Source organism: Schistocerca serialis, chromosome 2, assembly GCF_023864345.2.
Source record: "Schistocerca serialis cubense isolate TAMUIC-IGC-003099 chromosome 2, iqSchSeri2.2, whole genome shotgun sequence".
NCBI classification, from domain to species: Eukaryota; Metazoa; Arthropoda; class Insecta; order Orthoptera; family Acrididae; genus Schistocerca; species Schistocerca serialis.
Genome location: NC_064639.1, coordinates 198628087 through 198640871, shown reverse-complemented (window position 1 = coordinate 198640871; position 12785 = coordinate 198628087). Strand labels below are relative to the sequence as shown.

At 37.6% G+C, this 12785-nt stretch overlaps 1 protein-coding gene across 2 annotated transcripts in view; it reads right to left on the bottom strand.

The window, feature by feature from the left end:
- LOC126456936 (uncharacterized) overlaps positions 1-12507 on the bottom strand; it is a 144339-nt gene extending 131832 nt beyond the window's left edge. For both annotated transcript variants that reach the window (XM_050092872.1, XM_050092873.1), the window contains exon 1: positions 12363-12507. In XM_050092872.1, the coding sequence (XP_049948829.1) occupies positions 12363-12507 (145 nt within the window). The remainder of the gene's footprint in view (positions 1-12362) is intronic.
- Between the last annotated feature and the right edge of the window lie 278 nt (positions 12508-12785).

The following is a 12785-nucleotide window of genomic DNA, read 5'->3' as shown; positions in this document are numbered from 1 at the left end:
CTGCTTAGCAAGTTTCTGAAACGGTCTTTACAGAAAAGCTCATGACATGACAAAAATCAACAATGATCTGGCTTCTGTTTTCTTCATCATGCTTCTACATGGACTCTGTTATGTAGACCTCTTGCATTCTATAAACAACTTTCATATACCACGCACATATATTCCCTGTTTTTGACTGCTTTCTCTGTCCCACTCTTGCCAAATACTGTTCCACAATAGTATCTGTACTGATAGCTGCTCCACGTAGAACACATACTTTGTTGATGCTGCAGATTTTCACGATTTTTACTGAGATAAACTTATGCTGTGTCACAGGATTGAGAACTGTATGATACCACTACATGGGTCAGGTATGTACTACATATCAGAAGTTGCTATCCAAGTAGCTGACTGCATGTGGGGGTACTTGATGTCCCCCCCCCCCCCCCCCCCCAGATTGACTTCCCATGAATTCCAACAAAGACAGCTGCAGGAGGCCAAGAAGCATTACTGTAAAGTCCACAAGTAAGTCCCCTACAGGCGAGAGTATTAAAATCCTAGTAGATAACTGCTGAAGCATTCACAACAAAGTGCCAGAGTTTGAAGCACTCCTGAAAATAGTAAAGCTCACATTGTACTACGCACAGAAAGCTGGCTGTAGCCTAAAGTTGATAGCAGTGATATTTTTGGGGAAAATTTAAGTGTTTATCAAAAGGATAGGGTAATGGGAAATGGAGGTGGTGTATTTCTCACAAGAAACTCAAATCCACAGAGATAGAAATTTAAGCTGCATGTCAGATTCCTTGGGCAAGATTCAGTGTTGGGGGTGGTCATAAAATGGTAACTGGTTCCTTCCATCATGTGCCATATTCCCCTCCTACTGTAACCGAAAACTTTAGAGAAAACCTCAGGTCACTTGTAAGTTCCACAATCATACTGCAATCATTGGTAGAGACTTTCATTATCCAACAATCAATGGGGAAAATTACAGTTTTGTTAGTGGTGGGTGTGGCAAGACATCATGTGAAACATTACTAAATGCCTTACCTGAAAACTACCTAGAAGAGATAATTCATAATCACATTCACAATAGAAATATACTAGACTTAATGACAATAAAGAGACCTGAACTCTTTGGGGATGTTCCCATCAAAACTGGTATCAGTGACCATGATGTTGTAGCAACAGTGGTTACCAATGTATAAAGGACAACTAAAACAAATACAAAGATATGCATTTTCAGTAAACTAGATTAAAAAAAAGGCAGTCATTCTAAATGAGGATCTTGAAACTTTCAGCACTGGCAGGAGCTTTTAGAGGAACTATGGCTCAAGTTCTAAAAAAAATAGTTGACCATGCACAGTATAGATATGTACCCAGCAGAAGTTCATAATGGGAGGGACCCTCCACAATATACAGTCATTGTAAAGACACTGAGACTACTGCATAATAGGTGCAAAACAAAACATAGGACTATAGATAGAGAGATCCTGAATGAAACGAGTTTGGCTGTCAAGAGAAAGTTTACAAAGGAAAAACAATTTCATCTTCATAGCACTGAAAGGATGGGTGAAATAAGTGTTAGTGGTGTTGAGAAACAGCTGAATTCATTAAGAATAAACAAAGCTCTGGGGTCCAATGGAATCCCTATCAGATTCTATACTGAATTTGTGGCTGAGTCAGCCTCTCTTCTATCTATAATCTATCATAGATCTCTCAAACAAAAAACCATGGCCAGTAGTTGGAAGAAAGTACAGGTCACACCCGTTTACAAGAAGAGTAGTAGAAGTGATCCACAAAATTACCATCCAATATCCCTAGCACCAATTTGTTGTAAAATCTTAGAACATATTCAGAGCTCAAACACAATGAGCTATCTCGAACAGAATGACCTCTTCCATACCAAACAGCATGGATTCTGAAAACAAGGCTCATGTGAAACCCAACTCTCACTTCCCTCACATGACATACTGAAAGCTTTGGATCAACGCAGTCAGGTAGATGCTGTACTTCTTGCTTTCTGAAAAACATTTGACTCAATTTCACATTTTTGTTTATTATCAAAAGTATGATCACATGGGGTATCAAGTGAAATTTGTGACTGGATTAAGGATTTTTTGATAGGGAGGACACAGCATGTTATCTTGGATAAAGGGTTCTCATCAGATGTAGAAGCAACTTCAGGTGTTCCCAGGGAAGTGTGTTGGGACTCTCGCTATTCATATTGTACATTAATGACCTTGCAGATAATAGTATAATCTCAGACTTTTTGCAGACGATGCAGTTATCTGTAATGAAATACTGTCTGAAAGACGCTGTACATATTTTCACTCAGCTCTCGATAAGATTTCAAAGTGGTGCAAAGATCTGCAACTTGTTTTAAATGTTCAGAAATGTAAAATTGCGCACTTCACAAAATGAAAAAAAGTAGTATTGGATGACTATAATATTTATGAGTCACAGCTGGAATTGGCCAACTCATACAAATACCTGGGTGCAACAATATTATGAGAAGGAAAGTTGCCACTCACCATGTAGCGGAGATGCTGAGTCACTTCTTTTTGTTGTACCTATCTGTGACTCAGCATCTCCACTATATGGTGAGCTGCAACTTTCCTTCTCATAATATTGTTACATTCCGTCCTGGATTTTCCATTGAAATACCTGGTTGTAACACTTTGTAGGGATATGAAATAGAATTATCGCACAGGCTTACTTGTGGGACAAGCAGGTGGTAGGCTTCAGTTTATTGGTAAAATACTGGAAAAATGCAATCAAACTACAAAGGAAATGGCATACAAATCACTCATGCAACCCATTCCACAATATTGCTGTAGTGTGTGAGGACCCATACCAAACAGCATTAGCACAAGATATTGAACATATGGCCACAGGTATGTTTGGCCCATGGGAGAGTGTCACAGAGATGCTGAGGAAACTGAACTGGCAAGATTCTTGAAGATAGAAGTAAATTATCAGAGAAAACCTACTTAAAAAGTCTCAAGAACTTGCTTTATATGACGCCTCTAGGAATATACTACAACCACTTACGTATCGTTTACTTAAGGATCAGGAGTGCATGATTTGATTAATTACAGCATGCACAGAGGCATTTAAATAATCACTTTTCTTGTGCCGCATATGTGAATGGACAGGAAACAATCCTTACAACTGGTACAATGGAATGTCCCCTCTGCCAAAGTGGTTCACAGAGTGGAGGTGTAGATGTAGTATTTTAAAGGGAGTATGAAATCAATGCATCACTGCTTAAGAATAAAGTTATATATATTTTTTAAATCTTTTGCTTTACCTTTTTTGTTTGTGTGTAACCGATAACACATTTTAACAAGCAATCTGTTTCCTTTTTAATATATGAATTTGCTTATGATTATTTCAGAGTCATATCACATTTTTCTGGTTACATTTCTTTAGTACTGTGTACAAAGTATTTGCTTAATAGCTCCTACCGAGCTACATGTTATGATGGCTCATTCATTATGTTACAAACATCCCAAATCCCCTATCACACCAATAATAGTTTTTCTTCATTAAACTCCTCATCAGTAACTAGATTCTTTGTCAGTTCTTTCACTTTGGTTACACATCTGCTTTGTACCAAATAACTACATACTTCTGTTCAGAATTATTCCCTTGCAATCAAATACAAATTTAATACACACATGCGTTAATTTTTCCATCGTATTCCTCTCCAAATTGAAAACAATTCTGACAGTGTGTCCAATTCTAATATCATAAAGTCAGTTTCTTTTCTCTGTTACTTATACACATTTTAACATTCTTTCTGAACTTTTTGGAAGTTTTCTTGAACTACTGGTAGAATCGGTATGATTGGCATTTATACAATTACAGCTTTTTGCCACCCAAGGACTTTGTATTCTCTACTTACTATAGTTTCAAATTACTACAATATTTTTATGTACAAACACATCCTTCTATTCATCTTGATTTAGGGATGCTTTTCACAGTCTTTTTGTAAGCCACGTATAGTAGATGGCTACAAAGTGAAGTCACTGTTGTATGTATTTGTCTGTGCCTCCCTGTCAAGGAAAGTTATTCCACACTGACTTCAGTCTCATATAAAGCTGCACCATGTAATCTGCAAGCATCATACATCCTGATCCCAAAATCATTTCCAACGTAGTCTTGTCCCTCCATTTCTTCTGTGAATGATCAGCATGTAGCAACATATAAATTTTAAGATTTGTAAGTAGCTTTTATGTACCTGATGACTCACTCCATGCTGCAATGATAATTACAAACACAACTTATGGAACATGTGAGTAGCTATCTCAGCATACATTTTTAAAATATATTGTTACCTCTATCACTTTAATCTTTTAAATTCCAGCAGGGGGGAGGGACTATTTCTTCTTTCAATGCATATTATCTTTTCTCATAGTCATCATTTTACTTCCAAAGAATATTTCAATAAGCATACTTGTACCTGTACCATTAATAAAAAAAATTCATGCACAAGTTACTCTTGCACAAGTATCTTGTGATTTATTTCTTTATTTATTTTTACTCACTTTCTTCAATTATGTGACATTACAGGTAATTCCTTTTCGTGGCTTTTGGTGATTAATTTATTTTCAGACACTTTCTTCAATTGTGTCACATTACAGCTGTCATTCCTTTTTATGCCCTGTTACTGACCATTCAGAACAGTACACACTTATCTCAAAGCATTCAGCATTTTTTTTTTTTTTTGTGAAAAAGACAAATGCACAAGAAAGATTGTCTCTACCTCTCAATTCAAGCTCTCAGTGAGAAGAGCAGTGGTTAGTGTTGGTAGCAATAAATATTAACAAACAATAGACTGCCACTTTTCATCATTTCCTCTTTCAATCCTGCACATTTTGATTTCACTGAAGGATTAATGAAAGTACCTACGATGAGATGCCAGCCAAATGCATGGAAATCTTAGCAAAAATTCTGATCATAAACAGTTTTCTAACCATTTGGGGAAAAGATAAAAAGTAGGATGGAAGGCTTGATACTGATGTATGTGCATGAAATGAAGTTTATACAACAGATTAGATACAGTAGATAAAAAATTAGGAGTACAGAACTCTACATGCTCTATGACTCCGAGAATTCAGTGAACTGTGAAGCATGTATTTTGCTGCATTTAACTCTGTTGCATGGAATCAAAACAGAAAAAATAATGATAAAAAGTCAATAGTTTCCTAAAAACAAAGGAAAGTGCAGTACAGAGAGACATCACGGTTGACAAATAATCCAGGATTTAAGCTGTAATCTCCTGTCAATCAATTTCATTAGGATGGGTCATAAATACAACCGATAAAGTTTCCACCCTTGTTTCGTAATTGCCTAAAGCTGGGTTAAATCTGAGCCTGCTGTTGTGTGTGTGTGTGTGTGTGTGTGTGTGTGTGTGTGTGTGTGTGTATGCACACACACATCTGATGAACAATTAATAACCAACATTCTCCTTTTAAAAGTCCCTGTTCAACACTTAACAATTCCTCTATGCGGCGACCAGCAATATATCCTAATTTACATTGCCATAATGTACTTTAATATACAGGGTGTCCCATTTATCTTTACCACCCTAAATAACTATTTGTCCAGGTGCAAATTACAAAATGTTTCAAGCAAATGTTCTTTAGCTGTCAGTGGGACATCAATCAGCATGATCGCCTTTGTTGGCTTTGTTTTTTTTACAAAGATATGAACAGTGGTATGACTTTCTTAAATGGCACCCTGTATTTTTTATTCCGTAATTCATTTCCTCTCCTAAAGACCTATTCAGAAATGTATCACAGTGTACCATTCACTGAAACACAACATTATTAATTACATAACACAACATTGACGTTGACACTCCCAGCGCTTAGTGCAGGTACCAGGGTAATGGAACACATCCACGTGCTGACATTGACAGAAGACAAATGCAAACATAAGTAGAATGCACACCCGTCATTTCATCAAACATCGTCAGTTGAAGCGTTGTGTGAGTAGAATGTACACCAATGAAGAGAAGGTACAAATGCTACTCATCTGTGGGGAATGTAAGTTAGCAGAACAGTAATTGCAATACTGTTTTCTTATGTATCGGTACATTTAGTACAGTAGTTTAGTCCTTTTACATACTGTTGTGTAGAGTAGGCATACAGCAAAGGCCGTCCTTCCTACAAACTGCATTGACAAATGTTTCTTTTATTGTTTTTGTTGTTGTTGAAGGTAGGCTAAATGCTACGCAGGCAGCGGAACCGTACAGAGAGCAATGTCCTGACAAGAACCCACCTTCCCGACAGATACTTTCTCATCTTGTTGCAATGTTTCAGGAAACGAGAAGTTTCAACCCACGACAACGCAATCATCATAGCATTTGCGCAGACGAAGCTGTTGAAGTTACTGTTCTCACTTCCGTTGTTATGAATCCACATGTGGGCACATGAGAGTTAGAACACAAGATTGGCATTCATAAAAGCAGTGTACATCATATTCTTACACATCACCGGATCCATCCTTACCATGACGAAGCTGTTGAAGTTACAGTTCTTGCTTCCGTTGCTATGAATCCACATGTGAGCACACGACAGTTAGAACACAAGATTGGCATTCCTAAAACCAGTGTACATCATATTCTTACATGTCACCGGATCCATCCTTACTATGTACACCTATACCAAGAATTGCATGGGAATGATTTCCACAATCGTATACAGTCCTGTTAGTGGGCACAGTAGCAAATCCTTGCCAACCTGAACTACTACTTATATGTTCTATTTACCGATGAATGTTACTTCTCAAACAAAGGACAGGTAAACACAAGGAACATGCATTATTGGTCCAGCGACAACCCACTATGGCTTAGACAGGTGGAACATCAGCGTCAATGAAGAGTTGACGTCTGGTGTGGGATGCCTGGTACAATTATTGGCCCTTATTTCATCAATGGTAGTCTAAACGGCACAGTGTATGCCAACTTCCTCCGACAAACTCTTCCTTCTCTTCTGGATGAAGTGCCGCTAAGAACCAGAATACTTATGTGGTATCAACACGCTGGATGTCCAGCACATAGTGCCTTGTGTGCACGTTGTACTCTGAACTGACGGATTGGTCGAGGAGGAACAGTTACTCGGCCTACTAGGTCTCCTGATTTAAAACCTCTGAAGTTTTTTCTTTGGGGATGCATTAAAGATGCTGTCTATCACAATATTCCAATAACTCCAGAGGACATGCAGGAACATATCGTGGTTGCTTGTAATTCTCTTCAGCAGGCAACACTGGAAGCAGTAAATAATTCTTTCATTCAATGAGTGCACCAGTGTATCTGCGTCCAGTCACCACTTTGAGCTCCTTTGACTGTTCTACTCCTGGGCAATGGTACAGTAGAGTCATTTTGTGTTCATGGTTTTACTTGGTTTTCATTTGTTTTCTGACAACTCCAGCAAGTGGACAAGTTTGTGATCCCGGGCTCAAAGTCAATGTTGTGTTATGCAATTAATAACGTTGTGTTTCAGTGAATGGTGCACTGCGATACATTTTTGAATAGGTCTTTAGGAGAGGAAATGAATTACTGAATAAAAATACAGGGTGTCATTTAAAAAAGTCATACCGCTGTTCATATCTTTGTAAAAAACAAAGCTACAATGAAGACAATCATGCTGATTGATGTCCCCCTGATGGCTAACGAACATTTGCTTGAAACATTTTGTAATTTGCATCTGGGCAAACAGTTATTTAGGGTGGTCACGATAAATGGGACACCCTGCATACAGCCCTGTTTTAAAATATTCAAATTCATCACACCCAGACCAAAAAATTGTTCCTTTGCTTGGATCCCAAACAAAAGGGACAAAACTACAAAGTCATCATTCCCTCATTCAAGTGACAAGTCCATGGAGAATGGTGTTTCTAACCAAAAGTAAAAATGTTTTCTTTAAACAGTGCTCCACAGCTTCAATGTATTTAATGTACAGGATTATGGAAAACGTCAAAGGCTGCTGTGATGTCTGGGCTCTTTATTTGCAATAAGCAATGAATGTTATCGACAAATGATCTCAGGTTGATTCCACATTTCCAGATGGCTTTTGACACTGTTCCTCACATGCAAGTTCTAATCAAATTGTGCACATATGGAGTTTTGCCTAAGTTGCATGATTGAATTTGTCATTTCCTGTTAGAGAGGTCACAGTTAATAGTAACTGCTGGGAAGTCATTTAAAGATACAAAAGCAGGATCGGGGGTTCACAATGAAATGTTATGGACCTTCTGCTGTTGTCAATCCACACAAACACTTTAGGAGACAACACAGTTTGTCTGAAAATTATGCTGTTGTTTAACTTCTAGTATAGTCATCAGAAGAAGAAAACCTACTTGGCAAATGATTTTGACAGGATATCTGTATAAAACGAATCACTAAATTTCGATTACATGAGAAATCACACAAATTTAAAGGCTATGAATTCAACTAAAAACCACAGAATTACAATTATGAATAACTTAAACTGGAACCATCAAATAAGAAAATTTAGCGTGGATCGCAGTGTTTTAATGGTAGAACATTTAGATGATGTAACAAATCTACTAATGAGAATGCCTACACTATACCTTTAAATATCATTCTGATGTATTGTAGTGAAGTGCGGGATACTTCCCGGACAGGATTGGTGAAGGATATCTTAAAAGCTCAAAGAATGGCAGCTTGCTTTGTATTATCACAAAATAGAGGACAGAGTATCATGGATATGATAACCGAGTTGGGATGGCAATCATTACAGCAAAGGCAACTTTCAATGTGGCAAAATCTTTTCACAGAAGATTGATCACCAACTTTCATCTACATCTACATACATACACAGCCAGCAACCATATGGTGCATGGTGGAGATTACCTTATACCATTTCTAGTCATTCACTTCTCAGTTGCACTTGCAAATAGAGCAAGGGAAAAACAACTGTCTGTGTACCTCCATACAAGCCCTCTAATTTCTCTTATTTTACCTTTGTGGTCCTTACATGGGATGTAAGCTGGCAGCAGTAGAATTGTTCTGCAGTCAGCATCAAATACCGGATCTCTAAATTTTCTCAATACTGCTCCATGAAAACAATGTCCTCTTCTCTCCAGAGGTTCCTGTTTGAGTTCATGAAGCATCTTCATAATACTTGGGTGAACTTACAGGTAACAAATCCTGCGGCCTGCCTCTGAATTGTTTTGATGTCTTCTTTTAATCCGAATCGATAGGTTGAGCAACACTCAAGAGTGATTCACAATAGCATTCCATACACAGTCTCCTTTAAGATGAACAACATTTTCCTAAAAAATCAAGCATTCGCCTCCCCTACCCTATCCTTATGTGCTCTTCTATTTCATATTATGCCCTAATATTTAATCGACATGATCGTGTCAACCAGCACTCTACTAATGCTGTATTCCAACACCATGGTATTTTCACACTCATCTGCATTAACTTACATTTTTCTACATTTAGAGCGAGCTGCCATTCATTACACCAGCTAGAAATTTTGTGTAAGCCATTTTATGTTCTCCTACAATCACTCAATGATGGTACATTCCCGTACATCACAGCATAGTCAGCAAACAGCCACAGATTGCTGCTCACCCTGTCTGTCGGATCATATCTGTATATACGAAATAAGAACAGCCGTATAACACTTCCCTGGCTCACTTCTCTCTGATGAACACTCACAATCAACAACAACATACTTCATCCTGTTACTTAAGAAGTCTTCGAGATACTCACATCTCAGGGAATATATTCCACATGATTGTAACTTAATCGTCAGTCTATAGTGGGGCACCATATCAAACGTTTTCTGGAAGTCAAATTCCAAATGCCAAAATATTTTGTTGACTCCCATCTCTTCTGCTTCTTTTACTTAGCATTAATCCTATTTATCACAGGGGTCCATTGTACTCAAGAATTTGGTAAGTTTACTTTACTTAATTTTGTGGCATATGCCCTTCCTGTCATCACAGTCATTAGTTTCCTAAGAGAGGAAAGTCATGAGTGCCACATGGTTATGAACTGTGTAAACTTCATTCTGCATACGACTGTATTTTAACTGTTAGTACTTCCTGAGGCAGAAATTGGGGACCTGTCTGGTACTTGCCTGAACAAGCTTGAAAAACCTCCTAAAAACCAGTGCACCAGCCACCGTTTTTAATTTGCCGCATGGATTTGAACCAGGTATGACTCACCTTTCTGTCTCATAAGCTAGCGAGCTGCACATTATGCTATAAGAGTGAGTTGTTGACTTCCACCTATGTCGAGATAATATAAGAGACAGCAGAGCTTTCATGGAAAGATTTAGATATTCATTTTTCATGTGTGTTACTTGACAGGGAACAAGTGACAAAGCATTTGAAAGTGTTTCCTTGAACTCCCTGCAAAACACTTTAGTATGAATTGCAGAGTAATCATAAAGATGGAGATGGTTTGAACCCCACAGAGAATTACAAGGCATGGTCCTATTGGGAATAAGAATGCCCTTGCCTTTCTTGGGACAAGAGGAACATTCTGTACAAGTCGTTAGCTTATGGATGGATGGGGGGGGGGGGGGGGGAGGAGAAGGTTGTGATGACAGACTCATCTGTAGCTTTGCCCAAGAAGTAGGACTGATTAGAAGGTTGTGAGTTGGCAAACCCAATGAATGTGACACTACCAAAAAAACCTGGCTGTGGTGACAGACTGACCAGCAGTTCAGCCTGTTTGAAAAAAATTGCCAATAATATCACGTTATAGTTGCTATATTGTTTACAACATTTCCCACATGTTTCCTATGTCATTGGTCAAAGCTGACAACTTGTATTGAACATTCCTTTCTATACCCCCTTTCTACGACTGTTCAAGTGAACAGTTATAGCAGGACTTACAATTTAACATCAACTCCATGCCTTGATGCAACTTGGTAGTTTCCTCATTGACAAATCATTACTACAGACAAAACAAATGCAGACAACAGAAAAAAATCCTCGATTCAACCAGTGATTGAATCCCGAACATTTAAATCACACTTATCGTCAGAATACCTCAATTTCTCATTGGCAGGTAGTACTATTATAATTCTTGAGTTACTTACTATTGTCATTTATTCAGACCATTACTTTTGGTACAAATGGAGAACAATGTGGGCTGTCTGTTAAGCACTCTACGAACAAAGTGAGCTTTTTGCTTAACAGAAGTATAAATAGTTCAGAAGTGTGAACTGCACTACAGATGGTATTGAGTTATTGCCTCAATCGGTGTCACCTGTTGAAAAATAAAAACTGCACACACACTAAAAAGTGGACATTAAAAAATGCATTCACAAACTGCATTGGCTGCCATATTCACGTATTATATATAATTTTGGGCATACCAATAATATTTTTTTAGCACTGCAGCTGGTTAATTTACTGGCTATTACTTTTAAAATCAGCTGAATTTTAAGTAAGATATTGTGTTAAATTGCTGGCTGCCAAACCAAACACATGGCGCTCTTACAGATACTTAGATTTCAAAGAAAAATTTTTTCCAGAAGAAGAACACTATTAAGAAGTTCTTTAGTGAAATATATACTCCGGTTCATGTTAATACCTTTGGTAGTAACACGTCAATAAAGTACAAAGCACTTGTCCAGATTTGACACAATTCAAAACAATGTGTATAAAGAACGCAATTATGCATGCAAACTTTTAATAATAATTTTAAAAAAGGAAAAATTTGGTTAATCAATAGTGAGTACGGAAGGGACATAGAAAATTGTTATTGTAATCAAAGGATGTCCCTGGCTCAAGTAGCATCAGTCTGTTTACAAACAGAACAATCATAACATTATTTAGGAAAACTCCTCGACTGATTGCCAATGACATATATAGTTATTAGAAACAGATTTTCAAGCAGTAGATAACTGACAAAATCGGGCAGTAAATATGTACATTCGTTTCTTTCGGGTTTTGTTTTTGTTGTCGTTCTGGATATAGGTTAGGGTACACATCTGTCGTAAATACACTAACCTTCCAGATACATCTTAATTATGAACGTGGAGCACAAAATGTCAACTGTGTCACTGTGAACAGATCTGTGCCCAGTTATCTTGAGAAGGTATTTAGGTTCACCTTCAGTTTTTTAAATAAGCCCCGCCATAATCTCTACAAATCTGTCATAGCAGAAGTCATTACAGCATTTTTAATAGTGTAACATCTGTAACGCGGTGAGAGCAAATAATTGGTCGAAATATTAATAGATTTATAAAACGTAACAGTATAACGGTATTTTATTGCATTTCTGCCGCAAAATAATGCCCAAACACTGAGAAACTCTAACAGCACACAGTACTGACGCTTTTGTCAAAGCACAAATAATTAGCGAAACTATCGATTTTACTTACCTTCTTGTGTATTCTCTAGCATTTCTTGAAGCTCTGAGATATTTGGGTGTGTTATTCCACATGACTTCGCAAATCTTTCTAAAAATGAGCAAATGACGGCAAAATTTGGGTCAGAACCACAAGAAGCTTCGCCATCCGACGCCATTTTCACTTACATGAAGCACAACTACGATACTGACAACAAGATTTTCTGGATATGCATCTCTCGTCGTTTAAACATTCCCAGATTAGGATATTCATCACAAAATTGAAGACTTGCCAAATCGAAACACTTGCTGTGTGCGGCTCTACAAAATACACAAAAATTTAAATATCAACTACGCTCTTTTTATACGTTAAATATCTTTGTTTTCAATCTGCTAAAGACAAGTTCAATTAACGCTCCTGCAACGCTAACGTCAATGTTTTGCTCAACTAGATGGA